The following is a 24,311-nucleotide window of genomic DNA, read 5'->3' as shown; positions in this document are numbered from 1 at the left end:
GGAGGCACAAAGGCGTGTGGCAGCACACACGTTTTCGTGTGCAGAAGGTTCCAGGTTTGGCCTCTAGCATCTCCAGTTAATGGCTCCCACCTGGCTAGTCCAGAGCCAACCCAATGCTCCCCAGATGTTTTGAACCACAACTCCCATTAGCCCCAGCCACATGGGAGTTGTCCAAAACATTTGGTGAAGTTGGGCTAGGTAGCTTATAGGGCTGGTGTTTGAATGCCAAGATTCTGCTAGAGCAAAATAGGAGCTGTTGGCTTCTTCAGTATCTCTGCTTTCAGAGTGAGTTTCTAGCCCGTGTTGGGCACAAATATATACTTAAAATCTGAGAAACCAGATGAGGAATGTCCTATATAGTGTGTAGGAATCGACCTCCTTGCCCCACACCCTTCCAATAAGTAGCACAGTGGAACAAAGTTATGTGCTGCAATCATCATAAATCAAAAGAATGGAATCATCCAAAGTAAGTGGCTACTATGCTTAAATCTGTTACTCAGTCAAAAGCCCAAATAGTTGGGGAACACCCCTTTTTAAAAAAATGTCAATACAGGGGTCACTTTAAAAGGCATTTCCCCATCTCTTGCAGGAACACTGCTGTTTTCAAGATGGGGTGTGCATCATGTGAATCAAAATAAGCTTCACCCCCACCCCTGCCATGCCACAAAAAACTGTTCATGTATGTAGACTTAGGTGATTAAAACTCTCATTAATTTGCTAAAACCAGACTCCCCCAAATAAGCAAAATCTGGCAAATGCGCATAGACGGGGTGATGAATTCAGCTTTTGTTTGCCATTGCAAAAGGTGTGTTAAATAGTGTAGAGTGCAGATAAACATGGATCAGATTTCAATACTGAAGGCCCTCAGAAATCAGTAAGATGTTTACACGGAAAACCTTTATTCATAATTTTGGACTCTTACACCCCTGCCCGATGAGGTACTTTCTTCCTACTGTCCTTCAGTCTGATCAATTCCCCCTCTTGTACATTTACCTGCAGAAAGAGCATCGAAGTCTTTCTGACATGCCAGAGGGGTGCTTTATTTCACATGGCCCAGGGGCTCACTTTCCCCTGCAGGCAAGAGGAGAGTGGAGCAGAATTGAGAGCGCTGTCCACTTGAGGGTGTTGATGAGAGCCAGTAGCGAGAGGCTTCAGACTTCACAGAGCAAACTCCAAGCTGCAGATCTCTGGGCAGGGCGTCTTTCCATCAGCCCCAAACCCTCCGATGAGGTAGAGCTTGTCATTGCAGAGGCAGGTGCGGTGGCCAACTCTCTTCTGGCCCCGGTTGGAGCAAGAGAAGTGAAACCAGTTTGCTGGCGAAGACCCTGAGAGAAGAGACAAGCTCTGTGAGGTTCTTGGGAGAAACTTCCTATCCCATCAACTCTAGCTGCTGGTTGGATGCAAAAGAGGCTCATACCTGAACCTTCTTTGTGTGGAGAGATGGGATAGGCCAAGATATCTAATAAGCGCCCCCCCCCCCCCCCAGATTTGTCCCAGCTTCTGGCCAGAGAGATTCTTTGCAAAAAGATGTCACTTACTTGTATCATGGATGTAAAGATCATTGCAAATGGCATCCCTGCCGGTCGATAAAGTCTCCCCACCAAAGATGACAGCAAAAGGCCCCACCACAGTGCAAGATTGGTGCCTCAGGCCTTTGGGACCCTGCCGGGATCCCTTTTCAGTGCTGACCAAGCGAGAGAGATTCTCTGTCAGCCCAGGAGCATGGACAGAATCAACCTGAGGGAGGGAAAGGGTGCGACAGACTTTGAAAAGTGCAGAGAGATGGAGGCTGTATAGGTTTAAGCGTCGCTAAATTCTTTTATTAGAATGTGGATTAAAAATGCTTAATTTTATTGAGAGAATATGGATTGTTAAGCGGAGGGACTGGATTCCAGTGGGGCAGGATGGTTGGATGGATGATGTTGAGGACAACAGGACAGGCTGAGAATGCCAAGAGCAGTAGAAGCTCGAGGGTAAACATTTGGAGAAAAGGGTTTGATGCAAAGGGGAGGAAGGTAGCACTCCAAGAGGCTCAATTTCACATCCTGATCTGAACCCAAAAGAGCACTTTCCACAGTACTAGCCATTTGGACCCTACAATTAGCAGGGGAGGCCTTGGTGGTGGTGCCTGGCAATCCCTGAGATCACTAGGTGGAAGTATGTTTTTAATTGCAACTGCTTTTAGGTTTGTTTGCTTATACTGAGACAATTCATCTCACCATTGTCAACACTGACTGGCAGAGGCTCTACAGGACTTCAGACGGGGAGTTTTATCCCAGCCCTGCCTGGCGATGAATGTGGAACCTTCTTCAAGTAAAGTAGATGCTCTACCACTGAGCTATAGCCCACCTCCACATACACACGTGAGGGGATCTTGGCTTTCCTATTTCTGCAAGGCCACATCGTGCACCCACCCCACTCACACTCACATGGATTTTGCTTTTCCCCCAGTGTCCAGCTATGTCGAAGTCAGCAGAGTCCCGTCCTCCAAAGACCACCAGATTGTAGCCACTGCTCTTCCCGCTTGGGGTGGTTTCGCGCAGCAGCATGGCAGAATGGCCGGCCCGGGAGGCCGTGCGTGATTCCTCTTCTTTGTACCTGGCAACAGGAGGAGAGAGGCAAAGGATGCTCTTTTAAAAATAATTTTTTTTTTTAATTAAAACATAAAAATACAATGAAAATATAACATAAAATACAACATAATATACAACATAAAATACAATGAAAATCACACTAATCTAGAAAAGAAAAATAGAGAAAAGCAAAAAGAAAGAAAGAAAGAACAAAAGGAAATTAGAAAGCCCTCTATCAAGAACTCAAGGTGTGTACATGGTTCTCTCATTTAAACCCCACAACAAGCCTGTGTGTTAGGCTTATAGGCAGTGAGTGAGCTCAGTGTCACCTAGTGAGCTTCATGGCTGAGTGGGGACCTGAACTTTGGTCTCCCAGGACCAAGACTAACCACTATGCCACATTGGTTTTCCTATACCAGCGGTTGGACTCGCAACTCCCAGCAGCCATTGTGGCCAATGGTCAAAGATGGTGGGGGTTGGAGTCCAAGAACATCTGGAGGATCCCCCTTGCTTGCTAAATCTAACAGATGTTTATTTAAGTCTGACCTGTACCATCTAAGCTTGTAGGTGCAGCCACATAAAATAAGAAGAGCTTGCTGAATCAGGCCAGTGACCCATCTAGTCCAGCATCCTGTTCTCACAGTGGCCGACCAAATGCCTGTAGGAAACCTGCAAGCAGGATCTGAGCACAAGAGCCCTCTCCCCTCTGGAATCCAGAAGCATTGGTGCCTCTGACATAGGAGGCAGAGCATAGCCAACACGGCTAGTAGCCATTGCTAGCCTTCTCCTCCATTTGTCCAACTTTCTTTTAAAGTCATTCTGTGTTGTGCAGTTTTAATTATGCGCTGTGTGAAGAAGTACAATATTTTTCACTCTATAGGATGCACCTGACCATAGGACGCACCTTGTTTTAGAGGGGAAGAACAAGAAAAAAAAATTCTCCCCCTCTCTGCTCAGCGCCCCTTCAGCGAAGTGGCAGGAGAAACAGGGTCCCTTCCAATTCTCTCTCCCTCTCTGCTGAAGCCGGGAGAGTATTGCTCTCCCGGCTTCAGCAAAAGGAACCCAAAGCCTTCGGAGCGCAGCGTGAGTTCCCTCTGCGCTCCAGAGGCTTCAGGCGGCTATCCCTGAAGCCTGGAGAGCCAGAGGGGTCAATGCGCACCGACCCCTCTCGCTCTCCAGGCTTCAGCGAAAGCAACACGAAGCCTCCGGAGAGTGGGGGGAGCTCTCCCTCTGCGCTTCGGAGGCTTCGCATTGCTATCGCTGAAGCCAAGGAGCCTGCATTCGCTCCATAGGATGCACACACATTTCCCCTTAATTTTTGGAGGGGGGAAAGTGCATCCTATAGAGCAAAAAATACGGTACTTTCTTTCATCTGCTCTGACCCTTCCAACGCTCAGCTTCTCTAGATGCCCATGTGTTCCAGTGTTATGAGAGAAGGTGAAAAACCTTTGTAGGACTGAAGTCCTTGCAAGCAGCTCGGTATTCTGGGCAAGGTCTTACCAGTAGGTCTTGCTGACAGGGTTGAGATGCAACGTGAAGATGCTGGCGTAGCGCCGCTGAGTTCGCAGCCCGCCCTCGCGGCCCACCACCCGTGCCTCATGGTCCGTGAGCTTAGTGCAAGTGTGGCTGCTGAGCCCCACAGGGGCCTGGTTGGAGGGCCCTGCAGCCCAGCGTTCCCACTGCCCCTGTTCGGCATCAAAGCAGCACACGTCAGAGACCCGGCGGGAGCCGTCCCAGCCCCCCACCACGCACAGGAAGCGGTCAGACAGGACCACAGCTTCATGGTGGCTCCGGGGGTGCTCGCATTCGGGAGCCATCCTTTTGACCGTCTGGAGTGAGGGGTCGAAGGCCACCACATCCCCAAGGGGCGGCTCCTGGGTCTCCCGCGACTTCAGGCCCCCGAAGATGAGGAGCTTGCCCTGCACCACATTGCACGAGTGGAATGCACGGCCGAGGAGGTCACTGCACACCACTGGCCTCCACTCCCAGCTGCGGCCGGTGGCTGCCATACCAGGTTTGACCTGCAGGGGGCAAAGCAAGAAGGGTCAAGGGACCAGGTAGTGGACAATCCAAAGAGGGTTTTATTTATTCATCTTAATGAACTGCAAATAGCCATGTTGGAACAAACCTAAAATAATTCAAGAAAACAATTTTTTCTTGCAGGAAAGAGGAGAGATGTGGAGATTACCAACAATAAAAAATACTGACAGGTCTTATTGTTAGATGCCCAATGAAACAACACTCCTTCATAAACTGCCTCTCATATCACTTCTGTCCCCTCTGTGCCAGGCTAAACTTACCCAACTCCCTCAACTTCCCTGGGAAGGGGGATTGATTGTTAAAACCACTCTAGCAATTGTAGCTTTAAAAGGGGAACAGGTGCTTCCTAACAGCTCTCGACACCCTTAACAAACTACGGATCCCAGAATTCTTCAGCGCATGCCGTGACTGTTTAAAGAAGTATCACAGTGTTTTAAATGCATGGCCGAACTGACTCCAGGAATGTGCTCCAATACACCATATGTAAATAGACCACTTCACTTAAACAATGAACTGAACTGAAAATCTACCCTTACGATACACAAACAAGCATATGCATCCTCACCCCTGACACGCTCTTCCTACCCCTCCAAAAACTAAAATAAGAATAAACATATTTTTTTGTACTTGGTTTTAAAAAGTCCCTGCACCACTGAGCCTAAACTGAAAATCAATGCCCCTTTCCCTGGCTGCCCCCACCAAGCTCAGGTCATTTTACCAAGGCATGCCCAAAGGCAAGAGCTGGAACAACAAGCATGTTATACCAGGAACAGGTTAAGAAAGGGTGCCCTTCCTCTGGTAAATAGGAAGGGTGGAAGCATTTGTGCAAGGAGATTGGTGCAATTAATTTTGTTTTGTTTTTAAAATGCACCCTGTCCTACTCCAAAATAACGTTCCTCCTCTTCATATGGTAGCTGTCAGATCACAAGCTTCAAGGCTTGTCTCCCCTCACCCCACCCCCCGCCAGCAAAAAGAAAAAGCTTATTGTGCACATGCTCACAAACACCTCTGAGCACACTGCCAGGGTGTGTTTTCCAGTTATGCTGGATAAATGTCCCTCCCCATTCCCCCCCCCAAAAAAACTCTCAAACCAGATTTGTGTGTGCATGCAGGAATGGCTGTGTCATCAATCTCAGAAACAGTCATTTGGGCCTACCTTAAAAGAAGAAGCCTCTGCAGAGCAGAAAGCCTGGTTGCCTAGCAATAGGCAGCCCCTAGCAACCCCATCATGTGTCTTGGCAACCGATTCTGTGGCTTACAGGAAAAGGCAGGCCCTGCCAGAAAGCATTTGCTGAGTGTGGTAAAGTCAGCAGGAGCATTAATAATCCGTGTGTGTGTGTTTGTTTTACGGCCAGCATAGGGGCGTCACGAGGAATCTGGAAAGAATTGGGATTTGCCGAAGAACAATAACCATTGATGGCAAAAATGATGAGCTGGGGGTGACAGGGGGGAATTGGAGGTGGTAGTATCATAGAGCTTCCTTCGTTTGTTTTCAAAAAAGTTGAAACCGCGAGCTGTAGTTGTGCTCACTAGAGCTGCCAGACCTCTGGGATTGACTTGAAGTATCCAGATTTGCCTGGCCCCCTCCAGGTGGCAGGGGTGGGGATTGAATCTCCAGGTGGACGAGAGTGTATTAAAAAACCCCCCACAAAAGCAAAATTAAGAATACTGTGTGTGCAGCTTGCAAGCTTCAGCCTGCAAATTATTGCATAGAGTCTTGGGGGTGGGGTCTGCCCTTCTTCCCCAATTAACCTCCACCTCTGAAAATTATTGCATAGACTCTGAGAGGATGAGGGTTTGCCGTTCTCTGTACCCACCTCCCTTCTCCCAATTCATCTCCAGGGAGGTGGTAGGGAGCACAGAAGAAGACTCACCAGACGCCATCCCTAGATCTCAGGTTTGAGGCCTGAAAGCTCAGGATCTGGGATGCTCCTGACCTGGCAACCTTCATGTTTACATTCCTGTTTTCTGTACACACTCACTGCATTCCTAGTGTGGGATTTGTAACCCATGTTCACACAATGCTGTCTAAAATGTGCATGTATCCTGTACAGAGCTGGATTAAGCCCTTTAGAGGACCTAAGCACTGAAAAGTTTATGGTCCCTCCTCCACCATATGTAATTCAAAATAAAAACAATACTAACCTGTAAAATAAAATTTTCTTTTTCAAAACTTACATGTATGCTGAAATGTACATGCATGGGACCTGATTCCCTCGTATTATTTCGATAAACGTTAGTAGGATGCCCCTATGGTTTAGGTGGGGATAAGTAATAAGAGAACAGAAAAATGGGGGAACAGCGTGGGGTGGAGTGTAAGGAAAACTAACAAAGCTGTGTTTCTCCCCATAATGACTGTTTTGATGCTTTAAAAAAATCTATGTCAAATTCTTTCAAAAAAAGTATCTCATTTCTCTTTGTGTGTGTCTCTGTGTGTGTCCCTGCTTTGCTGGTGCCCTAAATACATGCTTAGTCTGCCTATTGGACAATCCAGCACTGATCCTATAAAGGTAAAGGGACCCCGGACTATTAGGTCCAGTCGTGACTCTGGGGTTGCAGCGTTCATCTCGCTTTATTGGCCGAGGGAGCCGGCGTACAGCTTCCAGGTCATGTGGCCAGCATGACTAAGCCGCTTCTGGCGAACCAGAGCAGAGCACAGAAACACCGTTTACCTTCCCGCCAGAGCAGTACCTATTTTATCTACTTGCACTTTGACGTGCTTTCCAACTGCTAGGTTGGCAGGAGCAGGGACCGACCAACGGGAGCTCACCCCGTTGCGGGATTCGGACCCTGATTTAAATGGCTCCTTGACAAAATTCTCCCTGAAATTTATTTGTTATCAAAGAGGGTTGCTATTCCCATGCAATCCAAAGCCAAAGCCACTCTTTTTCTCTGCCTTTAACAGATACATGGCAGGCAGAAATTCAACAGGTACATCCCCCCACCCCACATAGAGATGTGGCAATATGGAGAAAACTGTTGAGTTTCTGTTTCCTATGGAAGGGGATCAGAACAGAGCAGCCCCCCGCCCTGAAGCACCAGGAAGGAGAATCCAGTGGACTGTTGACAGTACACAGAATGACTGTTTGCAGTCGCTTTGTAAGGTTTTGCTCCGTTCCTCCTGTCCCAGTGACCTCCAGCCTCTCCCCAGCTCTCTGTGCCCTGCTCAGGTCGGAACTGGTTTCAGAGCAGAAAGCGGTCGTGCCATACCTGTTTACCTGACCACTTTCCCTGTATAATAATAACATCCCCCCCTCCCAAAAGTAGGAGCACCGCCCTGCCAAGCCTGACTAAACCTTGAGAGCAGAAAGAGAGGTCAGGCTGATCTAAGCATCCACACGCGAGGAAGGACTTTCTCACTCCTCATCTCCAAATAGGCACCTCTTCCAAAAGGTAAGGCTTGGCCTTCAGGAATTCAGTGTGGGTGGGAATGGGTGCTCTTCACAGCTTTGGACCACAGTTGCCAATGGTGTGTTTTCCATGTATTTCTGACGGGGCTCCTGTGCCTTTAACGGGTGCATGACAGGCTGATGAATATTTTTCCAGCCGCTTTATCTCCACACAGAAACAGCTTTCACCGGTGAGCATTCCACCTGCCCTGCAATGTTGTTGTCGTAAAGGCACAGAAGCCCCACTAGAAAAGAAAGTTGGCAACCATAGCAAAATGTACACTCCAGCTTAGGCGAAGCTCTTCCCCAGCTGTGACCCACCATTTGAAAATGTGTGGGGACAGGGGTGGGCTGCAGAGGGGTTGCTGGGTGCTGAAAGACTCGGGTGCAAGCCCCTGGCACAACACCACACTTGCTAATTTTATACAGTGGCACCTCGGGTTAAGTACTTAATTCGTTCCGGAGGTCTGTTCTTAACCTGAAACTGTTCTTAACCTGAAGTACCACTTTAGCTAATGGGGCCTCCTGCTGCTGCCGTGCTGCCGGAGCACGATTTCTGTTTTCATCCTGAAGCAAAGTTCTTAACCTGAGGTAATATTTCTGGGTTAGCGGAGTCTGTAACCTGAAGTGTATGTAACCTGAAGCATATGTAACCTGAGGTACCACTGTATGTGCTTTCTGTCTGGGCAGATTAAGATTTTGGGTGACTGTGGTCTTACCAGCATTGCGCTAAACTGCCCTGTGCGAGCATATTTTATATACAAAAGTTTCTGAAAGCAGCAGGAAATCTGAAGCTCAGTGCAAAAGACCCAGAGCATGGGTCCCACCCCACCCCCTGCTTCGATTCATCCTCCCACCCCATTTCTGATGCAGGTATTGTTGCCGTTGAAAGTCCTACCCTGCGGCCTCATCTCACCTTCCAGAATCATGGAGTTCTCCAAACTTCCGAAGATTGGGGATGCAGAGAAGGAGAGTGAGATGGGATTTGTGCATGGTGTCTCTGGACCAGGTAGGTTCTCTGGCACTTGGAGAAACTTAATAATACCCTCCAACAACCAAAATGGAAAATAGGAGCAAATGAGTTTACTCTGCAATGAATAACCCAATTTTGCCCTTTGTGTAGCAAGGCATGTTAGTAAACCAAACTGAACATAACACTTCCTTCTTCTTTTTTAAAGTTTGAACAGTCTGTTAATCAACATTTAAAACCTCTGGATTGTGCTAACTACAAACAAGGATAGGGAACCCGTGGTCCTCTAAGATTTTTTTATTGGACTCCCATTCTCAGTATCCCCCTCTCTTGGCTTCTAACACTTTCTGCAACATTTGTGGTTAAAATAACTGATAGTTTTGAAAGAGGTGGGGCTGGGATTGGAAGGGAAAGTCTGCTTCTGTCTGCACTGCTAGAGTCAAGATGGCCTGTTCTGCACAAGGTTGCTTTCCCCCTGGGAAAGGAGCAGGACTATAGCTTTGCTGGGGGAAATGGAGTGCTCCTGGATCCAACATTGTCATTGGAGGCTCAGGTGACCTCAGTGGTCAGGAGTGGTTAGGAGTGTTTAGGGAAGCTTTTAATGTTTGACGCATTACTGTATTTTAATATTTTGTTGGAAGCCGCCCAGAGTGGCTGGGGAAGCCCAGCCAGATGTGTGGGGTATAAATAATATATTACTACTACTACTACTACTACTACTACTACTATTATTATAATTATAATTATATTATTATATTATAAATAATTAATATAATAATATAATATAATAATTATATTATATTATTATATTATAAATAATATATTACTACTACTACTACTACTACTACTACTATTATTATTATTATTATTACTACTACTACTACTATCATGAGTGCCTCTTTCCAGCTCCTTTTGGAGAATAATGACTTGGCCACTGTTCTCCATGCTCTCTTAGCTTCTAGACTGGTTTACTGCACAGGGTTTACGTGGAGAACTGAAACGCTGAGATTTGTTTGTATCATGGTTTGCAAGCCCAGTAATCTGCACATGTGTAGCTGTGGTTTAAATTAAGGCAGATACCGAGGGCCGGCACTAGCTGGAGAAGCAAACAAGCTTGTGATCGAAGGTGGGGTGACTCTCTCTTTCTCTCTCCCCCCTGCCAGTGGTGATTGCCTGCAAGATGGCTGGGGCTGCCATGTACGAGCTGGTGCGCGTCGGACACTTTGAGCTGGTGGGCGAAATAATCCGTCTGGAGGGTGATTTGGCTACCATCCAAGTCTATGAGGAGACCTGTATCTTTCTGGAAAGGGTGAAGATGATGCCTCCTCCAGCTTTTTAGGCTCATTATCTCCTTTGTCTCCCTTCCTCTGCCCTGAGTCTACCTGCTCCCTTTACCTCCTTCCCTCCCTCCACAGTCCCTTTTGAGACTTGCGTTTCCATCTCTCAACCACCTTTGGGCCTCGCCTTCCTAAGACGCACTTCTCCTGTGTTCCTGGTTGCAAGGAACACCTCTGACCTTTTACTTCTACAAGGCTTTTCGTAGTTCAACGGATTTACAAATTCTGTCGGGGTTGTTCTCCATGCTGCCTTTTAAACTATGACTGGGCCCGTCCCTATGCTTCCCCACCTTTTCCTCCCTTAAATCTGGAGGTTCCCTGTGCTTAGAAAATCCAAACAGGAATGCTACAGCAATTTAGGAGGAAGAAAATGTAGGATAGCAGTAGATGGAGGGGAACGCCACATGGTCGAGGGGGAATCAAAGGAGGCATGTGGGGTTCACAAACCACCTTCAGCCAAGGTACAGAAGGGCCCATTGCACCAACCATTGGACTCAGCTACATTAGTTTTTTGGTTTTTTTAAAGCGTTTCAAATGCATTATAACACTATGACACCAGATGGCGCTGTAGAGTCCAGTCCTTCTGCAATGTGATTTCTCATGAGTTTTACACTGTGTTTTCCTGAAACAATTTTTTTTATGTTTCTGGATCCAACCATTGTTTCTTCTTGTTGTTAATCCCCGCCCCCCAGACACAATCACGCATATGTATTGAAATCACTATATATATATATGAGGTATGGGAGGTGTAGAAATTTGAAAGAGGAGGTACAACCAAATAATGTTTAGCACACATAAACAGCCAGCCATTGCTCTAACGGTGTTGTGGGGACTCTGATTACATTTCCAAAAAGTAATGACTCCATTGAGGGGCGGTCACAAGGCACAAGTGAAGACTGTCCTTGGAAGTATTAAGAGCACGAGAAAGGCCTGCTGGATCAGGCCAATGGCCTATCTGGTACAGCATCCTGCTCTCACAGTAGCCAACCAGAGACCTCAATGGGAAACCAGCAAGCAGGACTGGAACACACAGGTTCTAATATTATAAGAGAGGAAGAAATTTTATTCTCCGCCTGCTTTCTCCACGGCATTCAGAATTTTATAAATTCGCATCATGTCTCCTCTTACCTTTCCAAAAGGCAAAGTTCAAAGCAGTACCTGTGCAAAGGTAGATGACAATATTAGAGTATCTATTTCAGGTCAGCCTGGCTGGGAAGGAACCCCATTGCTCCCCCCTTCTGCCCTTTCTTTGCTCTCTGTTATCAAAGTCTTTTTCCTGAGTAACTGCTACAGCGGGTGTTTGCGTGGGGGATCCCGTGCTGAGGACGGGGAAGCCGCTCTCGGTGGAGCTTGGCCCAGGCATCATGGGGTCCATCTTTGACGGGATCCAGCGCCCCCTGAAAGACATCACAGAGCTCACCAAGAGCATCTACATCCCCCGGGGCATCAACATCTCGGCTTTGTCCAAGGACCTGAAATGGGAGTTCAGTCCCAGTCCAAACATCCGGGTAAGAGACAAGCTATTGGTTTTGGGACGCAACAAGGCCCTGGGCCATAGGGATGAGTTATGAAGCCAAGGGGCAGTGGCCCCAGAAAGTTTGGGGAACCACTGGGCCTTAAGGTGAGCTTCTTGGCTGAGTGAATATTGGAAGCTGGATCTCTTCTACCCTAATCCAACTTTCTGTCTACTCCAGCCTGCTGGCTTGCAATAGGAACATAGGAAGCTGTCTTAAATTGAATTGGGCTATTGGTCCATCTATCTCAGTATGTATTTCCTGGCAGTGGCTCCTCAGGCTTTCAGACATGGGAGGTGGGTCTCTCCCAGTCCTTACATGGAAATGCTGGGAACTGAACCCAGGTGCTTTTGTAAATGTTTGATTTACAGGCTGATGGCCAGAAATTTAATAATGAAAATGTGCAGGAGTGTGTGTGTGTGTGTGTGTGTCACTAAGAAAAGAACCTATGCCTACGCTAAGGCTGAGGTTCAAAGAAGAACCAGAGAACTAAAAAACACCTGATAGATAAAAAAAAGCTCAAGAGATCCAGCACTTAGCCGACACTCATGATGCACAGAGTTTCTTTAAAGCCACAAAGACCATCTATGGGCCAATAAATCATGGCATATGCCCCCTATGCTCAGCAGACAGTATCACACTTATAAAAGATAAAGAAGTTATTTCACTGCGCTGGAAAGAACATTACCAACATCTCCTTAATCACAACCCCCCCTCCCCCCCAAGGCTACTGAGGTCCTCTCACAAATTCTGCAAAAACAAGTTAGAGATGAGCTTGCAGTATCTCCAAATCTGGGAGAGTTGTGTACAGCTATTAACCAAATTAAAAGCAACAAAGCCAGTGGACCTGATGGGATACCTGCCGAAATCTTCAAAGTGGGCGGAATTTGAACTTACACAACAACTTCACAAGCTCATCGAAAAAATCTGGGAAAGAGAAGAAATCCCAGAAGACTTTAGGGGTGCCAAAATTATCAATCTCTTTAAAAAAGGTGACAGAACTGATTGTGGAAACTATCGAGGCATAGCTGCGGCCGGCAAAATTATTGCAAGGATCTTAGCAAACCGTCGCATAACAATATCCGAGGTGACCCTTCCTGAATCCCAAAATGGTTTTCAGCCTTCTAGGGGGACAGTGGACATGATTTTATGGAAGACAATCTTACTCAGCTATGAGTGATCGCCAAAGAAGACGTGTGTGTGTGTGTGTGTGTGTGTGAATCAATTCAGATTTACCGCAATCTTCGTAATAGTAGACTAACATTTACTGCAGAATCATAGAACTGTAGAGTTGGAATGGACCCAAAGTGTCAACTACTCCAGCCCCCTGCAATACAGGAATCACGTTGTGATTGTATTGTGTTATATGTCCATGCAATGGAATGTAAATTTTGTAACGTGTAAATCTTTTTATAACATTTTAAATAGGGGCATTTCATTCATTGGCCAGAATGCTGGAAAGTTAACTCCTTATGAAGGCTTTGGGCAGTGGACACTGCCTGTGTGTTCTCCCTTATATCTTCTCAAATAAGGCTAGAAGCTCACTTTAAAAAGAAGAAGAAGAATCAGACATCCAGAAAAGTGGCTTCAAATCCTTAGTGGGACAGTTCCCCATAGGCATTCCTGCGGCAACATAGCTGTTGATTTCAGTAGGTGTTTCTCATACATTTCAAAGCCAGTTTTCACACTCATGAGGATTAGAAGTTTGCTTTAAATGCAAAGACTCTCAGGATGCTTAAGCCAATTCCCCCTTATGTGACTTCTCTGTGCTTGTGTGAACTCTCACAGAACACATCCAGCCCCTGTCTTGGGTCTTCTTTTATGTTGAGATCCTGTTGTGCTTCTTAATCATTTCTGCTGTTCTCCTTTCTACTTCTTTAGGTTGGGAGCCATGTAACTGGCGGCGATATTTACGGAACAGTGCGCGAAAACTCCCTCATCAAGCATATGATCATGGTGCCCCCCAGGTGCCGGGGCACAGTCACCCACGTTGCTCCGGCTGGGCAGTATGATACTTCGGTAGGTAGTGTTTTATGTGTGCTTCTTCTATGCAGATTTATTCGACTAATTGGCTAAAACTTGTGCATTAAATTGACTGGGAGTTCTGTAATTGGTCGACACTGTTACTTTTTAGCCATACAATGCCGACGTTGACATTTTTCTAGCCTTCCCTTTTAATAGTGATGATGTAAAAGTAAAAGGTAAAGGACCCCTGGATGGTTAGGTCCAGTCAAAGGTGACTATGGGGTTGCGGCACTCATCTCACTTTCAGGCAAAGGGAGCCAGTGTTTGTCCATAGACAGCTTTCCAGGTCATGTGGCCAGCATGACCAAACTGCTTCTGGCGCAACGGAACACTGTGATGGAAACTAGAGCGCACGAAAACGCCGTTTACCTTCCCGCCGCAGTGGTGCCTATTTATCTACTTGCGTTGGTGTGCTTTCAAACAGCTAGGTTGGCAGGAGCTGGGATGGAGCAATGGGAGCTCACTCTGTTGCGAAGATTTGAACCGCCGACCTTCTGATTGGCAAGCCCAAGAGGCTCAGTGCTTTAGGCCACAGTGCCACCAGTGTCCCATAGTGATGATAATAACAGCAATATAAAGGATTTATGTAGCTTTTTAGAGCATCCAATGCACGTCACATTAGCTCAGGAATCATTCGAACAGCTCTGTAAGGTGGTAAGCCGTTGTCATTCTTATTATTCTCATGTTGTAGAATGGGAGGTGGAAATAGTGAATTTGGACTGAAATGGGCGATTTTGAACAGCCAGCCTCTGGCAACTGCACCGTGGCCACTCTCACCCCTGTGCTTTTCTCCCCGAAGGATGTGGTGTTGGAACTCGACTTTGAGGGAGTGAAGGAGAAACTCACGATGGTGCAGGTGTGGCCTGTCCGGCAGATCCGTCCCGTGTCAGAGAAGCTCCCGGCCAATCATCCGCTGCTGACTGGCCAGAGGGTCCTGGACGCCCTCTTCCCGTAAGCCAGGGGTGGAGAAAATCTCTTTTAGCCTGAGGGCCACATTCATCTTTCAGGGGCCACATGCCAGTAATGGGCAGGGCCAGAGGGAAAGAGGATCCTGGATCTCACTGCAATTATATCTTCCACCAGGCACCAAACCATTTGGGAGGCTGGGCGGGCTGGGCTGCAGAACCTTTCCCTTCCCCCCCCCCATTATCCTCTCCCCCCACTTCTTCCCACAGGTGTGTCCAAGGCGGGACCACAGCCATCCCAGGCGCCTTTGGCTGTGGCAAGACAGTCATCTCCCAGTCGCTGTCCAAGTATTCCAACAGCGATGTCATCATTTACGTGGGCTGCGGTGAGCGGGGCAATGAGATGTCTGAAGTGCTGAGGGACTTCCCTGAGGTGAGATCAGTGGAGTGGGCGGGGCTTTGTGCTGTGGGCGGAGCCATCCTGGTCCTTTGCTCCCAAACCCTTATTCCTTAAGGCAAACATAGCATTATTATGCACTGCCCCAATCTCTAGCTCTCCCCACCCCACAAACTCTTCCCGAAACCACCCCCAGCCCTTCCCCTGCCCTGTAATCACTTTGCTTCCTCTCTCAGCTGACGATGGAAGTGGATGGCAAGACGGAGACCATCATGAAGCGCACCTCGCTTGTTGCCAACACGTCCAACATGCCTGTGGCCGCACGAGAGGCCTCCATTTACACGGGTGAGGCTGCCCTTCTCTCGCTCCGTTTTAGGCAAATGTATAAAAATGGCTCCCTGGCATCCAAATAATCCCACTGTTAGTTCCATACGATGTCAGCCTTCTCCATGAATGCTTCCCAGCTGCAAGGAGTGGCACCAGCCAGGCCACTCTCTGCTGGAGACAGGATGCTGGGCTGGGTGAATCTTTAGTGCCCTACAACAGCTTAGGCAAAACTGAAAATGCCGTTCCCCACCTCCTCCTCCTTCTCCACAGCGGCAAGATCCACACTCCAAGGAATGGGATGCATGCTGCTGCCTCCCGCCCTCCCACCGCTGTCATGTGGTGGGCAAGCAGCACACAGAGGCAGGTGTGCGGCCCACTCCTCAGAGCCCGGATCTGCCACTGCGGGGGGCGGGGCGGGGGCCTACCACCTGTGGCATTTTCCTCACCTCACCTCACCTCACAGGCAGGCAGGCCCTGAGCCGAGATCATCTTGTGATCTCAACCTCTTCCCTGCATTTGGGGTAGGGAAGAGATGTTCTCTCACGCTATATTTTTGGAAGATTTCTTGTCTTCCCGGCTCTTCTGCTTGAGACGCTTGCTCCTCAGAGGGACTTCTTCCCACCCACAATGCCTCTCTCTCTCTCTCTCTCTTTCTCTTTTCTGTTTACCCCACTCCATCCAGGGATCACACTCTCAGAGTACTTCCGTGACATGGGCTACCATGTGAGCATGATGGCCGACTCCACTTCCCGCTGGGCAGAGGCACTCCGTGAGATCTCTGGGCGTTTGGCTGAAATGCCTGCAGGTAACCCTCTTTTTGTTTTTCGAGACTTCCCTCATTTCCCAAGTCTAGGGGATTTATATAGGGTGAGCGTGGGACAAGCGATCCTGCTCCCCCCGACTCTTGTTTATTTATTTGAATTTATGTAGAGCCTTTGTACCTCAATCTTCAGCCAAAAAGTCGCCCTGATCAGCTTAAAGTTTAAAGACTGTCCCTGCCCACAGGCTTGCAGTCTTAAGAAAAACATGACACACAAGGGACAGGGAGACACCAAAAACATTACAATGAAGGGTGCCTTCCTGACTGATGTCAGTGGGCAAGGAGTTCCAAAGTGTGTGAGTGCTTCCACATTAATATATATATTAATTAATATAACAGTGCCAGTTCAGTATAGAATTCTGGAGTTGGAAGAGACCCCAAGGGCCATCTAGTCCAACCCCCTGCAATGCAGGAATCACAACTGCACTATACATCTTTAGTCACCAGGTGAAAATGTTCCTCTTCAACTAGGCCTTTGGCTGATTAATATTCTACGGCATTCTTAAATGTGTTTGTGGCTGTGGGGGTTATTGTTTTGTTTTAGCTGTTTTGTGCTTTTGTCTGGTATCTTTATCTTGTGAACTGTCTTGAGATCTTCAGATGAAGGGCGGTATATAAATTTAACTACTACTACTACAGAATTCCTAACAGCTATCTAGCCTCTGTTTAAAAACCTCCAGTGAAGGAGAGCATCACTTTCTGAGGGAGTCCATTCCACTGTCCAACAGCTCTTGCTGTCAGGAAGTTCTTCCTAATGTTTAGTTGGAATCTCCTTTATTGTAAATTGATTCCACTGATTTGGGTCCTACCCTCTGAAGCAGCAGAAAAAAAGCTTGCTCCGTCTTCCTTGAGAAAGCCCTACAGGTACTTGAAGATGGCTAGCCTATCACCTGAAAGGGCCACAGAGCCTAGGGGCTTGCCAATCAAAAGGTTGGCGGTTCAAATCCCTGCGACGGGGTGAGCTCCCGTTGTTCGGTCCCAGCTCCTGCCAACCTAGCAGCTCGAAATCACGTCAAAGTGCAAGTAGATAAATAGGTACTGCTCCAGTGGGAAGGTAAACAGCATTTCCGTGCACTGCTCTGGTTCGCCAGAAGCGGCTTAGTCATGCTTGCCACAGGACCCCAAAGTTGTACACTGGCTCCTTTGGCCAGTAAAGCGAGATGAGTGCCACAACCCCAGAATCATTCGCGACTGGACCTAGCGGTCAGGGGTCCCTTTACCTTTACCTTTTAGCCTATCACCTCCCAGGTTAAACACCCCAACTCCTTCAACCATTGCCCATAAGGTTTGGTTTCCAGGCCCTTGATCATCTTGATCCCCCTCCTTTGCACCCTGACATCAGGCAGTCACCTTCAATGTAAGATTTTCAGCGCCTCCCTGTCCCTTATCCTTTGTAAACCTGCACACCATTATTATTATTAGTAGTAGTAGTAGTAGCAGTAGTAGTAGTAGTAGTATACTGTCTGTCATCTGGAGATCACAGGGTGGTTCACAACATAAAAATACAAAATGAGATGGCCACCACTTTGGACAGCTTTGAAAGGGAATTAGGATGAACAGAAACTACATGACAATTGGGTTAAGTATTGGACATATATTGGAATTAAATCTTAAATGACACTAGCGGGATTGGAAACAACTCTAACAGTAAATGGCCAGTATGTGAAAGAAATAAAATACGTGAGTATAAAGTTTATCTGATACTTACCAAAGTTGTAGAAGGAAGTCCAAGGCTCGGCAGAGCCTAAAATGAATATATTCTTGACTTACGGACTGTTTAGATTTTGTGCAACTTAAGTATTGAATTTTGTATACGTTTATTTGTATGTATGTATAATATGTATAATTACTAATAAAAACTTATCTGCAAAAAAAGAAAGAAAGGGAATTAGGCAAAATCCACGGAGGATAACCATGGTTACTGGCGATCCTGGCTCTGTGCTGTCTAAATCCAGGCTGCTGTGGAACAAGAGCAGAAGAGTGCTGTTGTGCTCAGCTCCTGCTCGTAGGCATCCCATGGGAGGCACTGTGAGAACTGGTGATGGGCTGCTGACCTTGTAGGACTCTTCTTACGTTTACATTCTTAAATTCCAGACAGCGGGTACCCGGCCTACTTGGGTGCCCGCCTGGCTTCCTTCTATGAACGGGCTGGGCGTGTGAAGTGCTTGGGGAGTCCAGAGCGGGAAGGGAGCGTCAGCATTGTTGGAGCGTAAGTTTCACCACCTCGGTGCCCTACCAAGGGTGTGGTTGGAGAGAAGTGAAGCAGGGGACTCCTAAACCTGGTTAAAGATCTCTGAGTGGCTAAACCGACTGCCTTTCAAGCAATTAATTGATATCATTTACTTATTTCAACACCTCTCTAAAGGTGCTTAACGTCGGTGACAGACAAGTTTCTATTGAGTAAGAGAACTCTGGGTGGTTTTTAAAGATAGCACCTATTATCTAAAATCCAAAACCAGGAAAAGAGATAAGCCATCTTCCTTCCTTGCATTGAATTTTGCGTCACGTAATTTCTGGTTTTTGTAAAGCTCTAGGTGTGTGGATGTTGGTATATTAAAAATAATATCAACGTTCTTTAGTGTTTGCAGTAAATTTTATTTTGTGAGTTTAGCACAGCCTCGTGTCAGCCTGGTGGCCTCTGATATTTTGGGCTAAAGTGTCCATCAGCCCCAATCGTCAAATCCATTCATTTTGATGGCTTTCTCCACCCTAGTGCCCTTCAGAAGTTTGAAACTACATCTCCCACTAGCCCTCAGCCAACATGGCCCTTTTGGACTCTAACACCCATCAGCCCAGCCAACACAGCCATTTTGCACTCCACCTCCCATCAGCTCTCAGCTAGCATGGCCATATTGGACCACAACTCCCATCAGCCCCAGAGTCAGTATTAGACCAGGTGCTCGGTGTTCCTAAGGTCCCAGGTTCAGGGTCCAGTCCTGCTTTCTTGTTTTAAAAAGACCTCTCTGTGGACTCAGGCTGAATTTTACACACGTCTCCTTTTTTCAGACTTGCAAGAGGCCTGCATTTTTAGTAAGTAGGTATCTGTTGGTTTCATACCTGGCGTGTGCTTGGCCACAGCTTGCCAGCTTCCAGTGGGATCAGATCCTCAACTGAGCTCTTGCTGGGAGTTTCATCTCACTTTTCTCATTGACTCCTAGGGTCTCCCCTCCTGGCGGTGACTTCTCTGACCCAGTCACCTCAGCAACGCTAGGGATCGTCCAGGTGAGTCTCTCTCCTAGAGTGTTGCCAGCTCCTTGACACTACCTGACATGGTCCTGCTAACTCCTCACCTCCCTTCTGGTCCTAATAATTCCAGGTCTTCTGGGGGCTGGACAAGAAACTAGCTCAGCGAAAGCACTTCCCATCAGTGAACTGGCTGATCAGTTACAGCAAATACATGCGGGCCTTAGATGAACACTATGAGAGGCACTACCCGGAGTTTGTCTCCCTGCGCACTAAGGCCAAGGAGATCCTACAAGAGGAGGAAGATCTGGCAGAGATTGTCCAGCTGGTTGGAAAGGTGAGGAGGAGAACAGAAGGGTGTCTGCAGAGGGAGAAGAGAAAAATCATTACTCATCAATTTGTTTCTGTTCCTTTAAAAATCTTCATTTGCCTCATTATCACTTCAGTGGGATGGTATTTGTGCCATCACAAATTTTTCACCATTCCAGTTTGTTGAGACCAGGGGCCTTGCCTTGCCTGTAACCCTGGCGCTGTAGCTCTGTGCCTTGAAAGGATTAGAGGAACCTGATTTTGCAGTTTATTTTGAAAAGTCACAGTGATGCGAGTGCAAGTGGTATTTCAAAATCTATTGTTAACTCAAATCCTGGGGCATTGGAACTCTGCAATTGGCTATACTCAAGTCACCCAGACTGCTAAAATAGACATCTTACAGGGTTTTTGTGAGTATTCCTGATATAAAATATGTGAAGTGGTCAAAACACCCAAAAATGGCTACAAAGCCCTGGAATCTGTTTCCAATCGCAGCAGGGCTTAAGCCTAGATCACTGACTGTGCACAGTGTGCCTTGCATTGCCGCACTTCCCTGTTGGGGAGAAATGAAGCTGGGTGGGGAATCTGGGATTATGCAAAGAATGCCTGGAAGAAAAGGTGTAATTTCCAGGCAGGTTTGAACCTCGGCACCTCTTATTTTAAGCACCGAGTGTTTTGTTTGAGAGAGATGGCAGGCAGGGCTATTGAAGGTACCTAGGTCCTGATTCTTCTCTTTCCCCAACCTCACTCTTTTCCTGCTGCCGCTCCCCATTTATAACTATTGCTTTTGTCCAGGCGTCTCTTGCTGAAACGGACAAGATCACCCTGGAGGTGGCCAAACTGATCAAGGATGACTTCCTGCAGCAAAACGGCTACTCTTCCTATGACAGGTAACCCAACACCAGTCGACTCAATATTTGGACCTCTCTCTTCCACACAGCACTTTTGCCCAAGTTCTACTTTCCTCGTTTAGCTCTGCCAAAGTGTTGCTTTTCTGTAATTAGCTGAAAACAGAATTAAAGTGGAGTTCCCAACACAACACTTCAATGCAGTACTATATTGTTCAGCAGGGATGAGGAGCCTGTGGCCCTCCAGATCATAGAACTGTAGAGCTGGAAGGGATTTCCAAGAGTCATCTAGTCCAACATCTTGCAATGCAGGAATCACAGCTAAAGAATCCCTGAAAGATGGCCGTTCAACTGCCGTTTGAAAACCTCCAGGGAAGGAGAGCATCACTTTCCAAGGGAGTCCGTTCCACTGTCAAACAGCTCTTACCATCAGGAAGTTCTTCCTAATGTTTAGACGTAATTTCCTTTCTCATCATTTGAATCCATTGTTTTGGGTCTCCAGAGCAGGAGAAAACAAGCTCGCTTCATCTTCCATGTGACAGCCCTTCAGATATTTGAAGATGGCTATCGTATTGCCTCTCAATCTTCTTTATTTTATTTTATTTTATTTTATTTTATTTTATTTATATACCGCCCTATGCCCAGAGGTCCTCAGGGTGATTCACAGAAAATATCACAATATGTAAAATCAAAATAAGAACAATAATCCAATAGCCCCACCACCACCAAAAAAAACCCCACATATTAAAAGGGCATAGGATGTCAATCAGATCAACCAAAGGCCTGGTTTAAAAAGGAACGTTTTTGTCGGGTGCCTAAAGGTGTATAATGAAGGTACCAGGCGAACTTCCCTGGGGAGAGCGTTCCACAGATGGGGAGCCACTGCAGAGAAGGCCCTTTCTTGTGTTGCCACCCTCCGGACCTCTCAAGGAGGAGGCACACAAAGGAGGGCCTCAGAAGATGATCTCAGAGTCCGGGTAGTTTCATATGGAAAGAGGCAGTCCTTGAGGTGTTCTCCACACTAAGGTGTTGTTGGACTCCCATCAGCTGCAGCCATCATGCCCAAAGGTCAGGGGTGATCAGAGTTGCTACCCAACAACACCCAAAGGGCAAAAGATTCCCTAGCCCTGTTGCACAGCAGCTCCTTTCCCCCGACCAAGATTCTTCAGTGATGTATCGACATGGGAGTGAGTCTGATCAGCACAAAGCCTTTCCAATGTTAATTACTAGCTTCCTGTCCGTAGGCCCTACCCATACTATTTCCTTGATTATTCATCCTTTCCACTTTTCTGTAGCAAAACAAATGTACCTTTTCTTATTTGACAGACATAATGGTATGCAGGTGATAGGTTTGGGGAGGAACTCCCTACCTATTGACATCAGGCAGGTGCTTTTTGACATCTGCTAAAACATTTTTGTTTAGACAAGCCTACCCAGAAAGTTGAAGTTGATGTGAGTTTTAGTCTATTGTTTTAATTTTTCAAAAGTCTTAAATTATTGCCATTTTTTCATATTGATAACTTTGTCCTTCTATCTTTTTTGCAAACCACTTTGAGAGTTGTTTTTTACAGTCATGCGATGTACAAATTTTATGAAACAAATAACTAAGGAGGGTGCCTCCCACAAACAGCACCCCAGTAAAAAAAAAATTCAAGACATTCCACAGCACTTGCGCTCTGATTTATTCGCTCACCACAGAGCGTGCATTAAAGTACTTCAACGTGCTTCTTGATTCCAGGTTCTGCCCTTTCTACAAAACAGTAGGAATGCTCCAGAACATGATTGGCTTCTATGAGTTGGCCCGCCACGCAGTAGAGTCCACTGCTCAGTCCGAGCACAAAATCACCTGGGCTGTCATCCGCGAGAACCTTGGGGAGATCATGTACAAGCTGAGCTCCATGAAGTTCAAGGTGAGGCTGGGCCGTCTACCTTCAGTTTAACGAGCTGATTGCAGCTTCCCTTTTATTTCTACCTGCCTCCATCCTAGCAGAGGCGGTTTTAGGGTGGTGCAACCTGTGCGGTCATACAGGGTGCTGTGCTGCAGGGGGCACCAAAACAGAGCTGTAGAACGGGGTGTGAGAGGTATGGTGGGGAAGAGATTTTAGTGTCACATAGGACACTGTTGAAATTTGAGAGCCCACCCAGAGATGGAAAGAAGAAAAAGTCCCTACCAGAGAGGAATGGCAAACCAAGCTGTTGGACTGTGCCAAAATGGCAAAGCTGACTGGAAGACTCAGGAACCCGGAGGACAAAAACTTTATAAAAGAACGGGGGGAAATTATAAGTTATTTAGGAGACCGCTGTAAGCAGATGGAAACTTTGACAGGATTTTGATTCCATTTGTACCATGGACAATATGGATTTATATAATATTTAGAGTATGGAAGAATATGCAGTTGTAAATGTTTAAAATGGGAGCCCATGGAGTGGGTGGGGAGAAGTCACAAGAGTTGGAGTAATCTCTGTATATGGATATATATTTGGATCTCTACAACTTTGTATTTGTAAAAACAAATAAAAATAATTACTTTTTAAAAAGAAAAAGAAATTTGATAGCCCAAAGTGTGCTGCTGGTCCTAGTAGCTCTTTTCTCTTTTCTTTTCTTTTCTTTTCTTTTCTTTTCTTTTCTTTTCTTTTCTTTTCTTTTCTTTTCTTTTCTTTTCTTTTCTTTCAATATGTCCTCAGCCTGCCATTCATAAATCATGGTTTGTCTCTTTATCCAGGATCCAGGGAAGGACGGAGAAGCAAATATCAAAGCTTACTATGCCCAGCTTAGCGAGGAAATGCAGAATGCCTTCCGCAACTTGGAAGACTAAAAAGGAGGACTTGGAGTACTCAAAACTTTGAGTGATTTGCAGCAGGACTTTTCACATTTCAGGGCGGCGGCGATGTAACAGCTCCAATTAAGAACTCATTGCTAAGAGCTCATTTTTCATGTCAAATAGGGGGCTGGGGGCTGACACCATCACAGTTTGTAACCAGTCACGTGTGGCTGTTTGGTAGCAGTTTTAATATTGGAAGCAAAGGACTCAGGTGCAAACCTTTGGATTTGTTTGTAGGTTTTTAATTTGCATAACTTGAATAAATTTGAGTATGTGGTTTATCCATCTATACTTCTGCATAACTCATTATATGAAAACGTTAACAAAAAAAACCTTATCGATGGCGTGGTCAGATGAGGTGGGATATGACTGGTTAAACTGTGTGCTCTGCTCAATTCCTAAATCAACCCTACTATCAGAGCTTTGCAGACCCTGAATCCTATTGAGGAATGCTTAATTGAGAACAAGGAATGTTAGCACTCCCAAAATGACAAAAATCAGGTGAGCTGTCGGGAGAGCAAGAATAAGAACTTAAACAGCAGCTTGTCCTTTTACAATTCCCAGGGAGGGATGGGTGGGGCAAGGCATTTGGAATAGCTTTCCCCCCCCCCCCGCCTGCCCCAATGTCTCTCCCCATAACAATACCTGCCACCAGCATTTTGTAGTGCACACTGCATGAAAGTAAATGTGCATAAGTGGACGGCTTAGAAATCTAGCAGCTGGTCCCCTTGTTTCTTGCTATTTTGCCCCCTTTTCTTTCTTTTTATCTTTGCTCCCACACCCCCTTCACACATAGGGGTAAAGAGGGGGGAAGCTGATCCTGGGTTAGGCCAAGTACTTGCTTTTCCCTGC

General features: G+C 46.6%; 2 protein-coding genes across 16 annotated transcripts; one reads left to right on the top strand and one right to left on the bottom strand.

Moving 5' to 3' along the window:
- Positions 1 to 878: 878 nt before the first annotated feature.
- On the bottom strand, positions 879 to 5,860 carry KLHDC9 (kelch domain containing 9). Of its 6 annotated transcripts, none has more exons than XM_083478142.1 (5): positions 5,770 to 5,860; positions 4,074 to 4,594; positions 2,430 to 2,598; positions 1,539 to 1,737; positions 879 to 1,325 (listed from the first exon to the last, which is right to left on the bottom strand). In XM_083478142.1, exons 2-5 carry the CDS (start codon positions 4,580 to 4,582, stop codon positions 1,159 to 1,161), a joined length of 1,044 nt encoding a protein of 347 aa, XP_083334268.1. In that variant the 5' UTR covers positions 4,583 to 4,594; positions 5,770 to 5,860; the 3' UTR covers positions 879 to 1,158. The 6 variants fall into 6 exon arrangements, with proteins under 6 accessions (XP_083334268.1, XP_083334266.1, XP_083334267.1 ...); XM_083478140.1 differs by lacking the exon at positions 5,770 to 5,860 and adding an exon at positions 5,705 to 5,751; XM_083478141.1 differs by lacking the exon at positions 5,770 to 5,860 and adding an exon at positions 5,495 to 5,680.
- Positions 5,811 to 23,746, top strand: LOC310694730 (V-type proton ATPase catalytic subunit A-like). 10 transcript variants are annotated; one of them, XM_083478118.1, is made up of 16 exons: positions 5,811 to 5,913; positions 7,878 to 8,006; positions 8,876 to 9,011; positions 10,136 to 10,264; positions 11,603 to 11,817; positions 13,705 to 13,842; positions 14,648 to 14,799; positions 15,024 to 15,186; positions 15,387 to 15,495; positions 16,160 to 16,282; positions 18,392 to 18,506; positions 19,456 to 19,519; positions 19,614 to 19,817; positions 20,585 to 20,679; positions 22,376 to 22,547; positions 23,361 to 23,746. In XM_083478118.1, exons 3-16 carry the CDS (start codon positions 8,930 to 8,932, stop codon positions 23,451 to 23,453), a joined length of 1,854 nt encoding a protein of 617 aa, XP_083334244.1. In that variant the 5' UTR covers positions 5,811 to 5,913; positions 7,878 to 8,006; positions 8,876 to 8,929; the 3' UTR covers positions 23,454 to 23,746. The 10 variants fall into 10 exon arrangements, with proteins under 10 accessions (XP_083334244.1, XP_083334241.1, XP_083334240.1 ...); XM_083478114.1 differs by having other exon boundaries at positions 5,830 to 5,918; positions 7,881 to 8,006; XM_083478121.1 differs by having other exon boundaries at positions 5,833 to 5,913; positions 7,881 to 8,006.
- The last annotated feature ends 565 nt before the right edge of the window (positions 23,747 to 24,311 follow it).

This window comes from Podarcis liolepis (genome assembly GCF_965112155.1).
Source record: "Podarcis liolepis genome assembly, chromosome: 15".
NCBI lineage: Eukaryota > Metazoa > Chordata > Lepidosauria > Squamata > Lacertidae > Podarcis > Podarcis liolepis.
The sequence above is the reverse complement of the archived record's forward strand: the minus strand, read 5'-3'. Positions and strand labels throughout refer to the sequence as shown.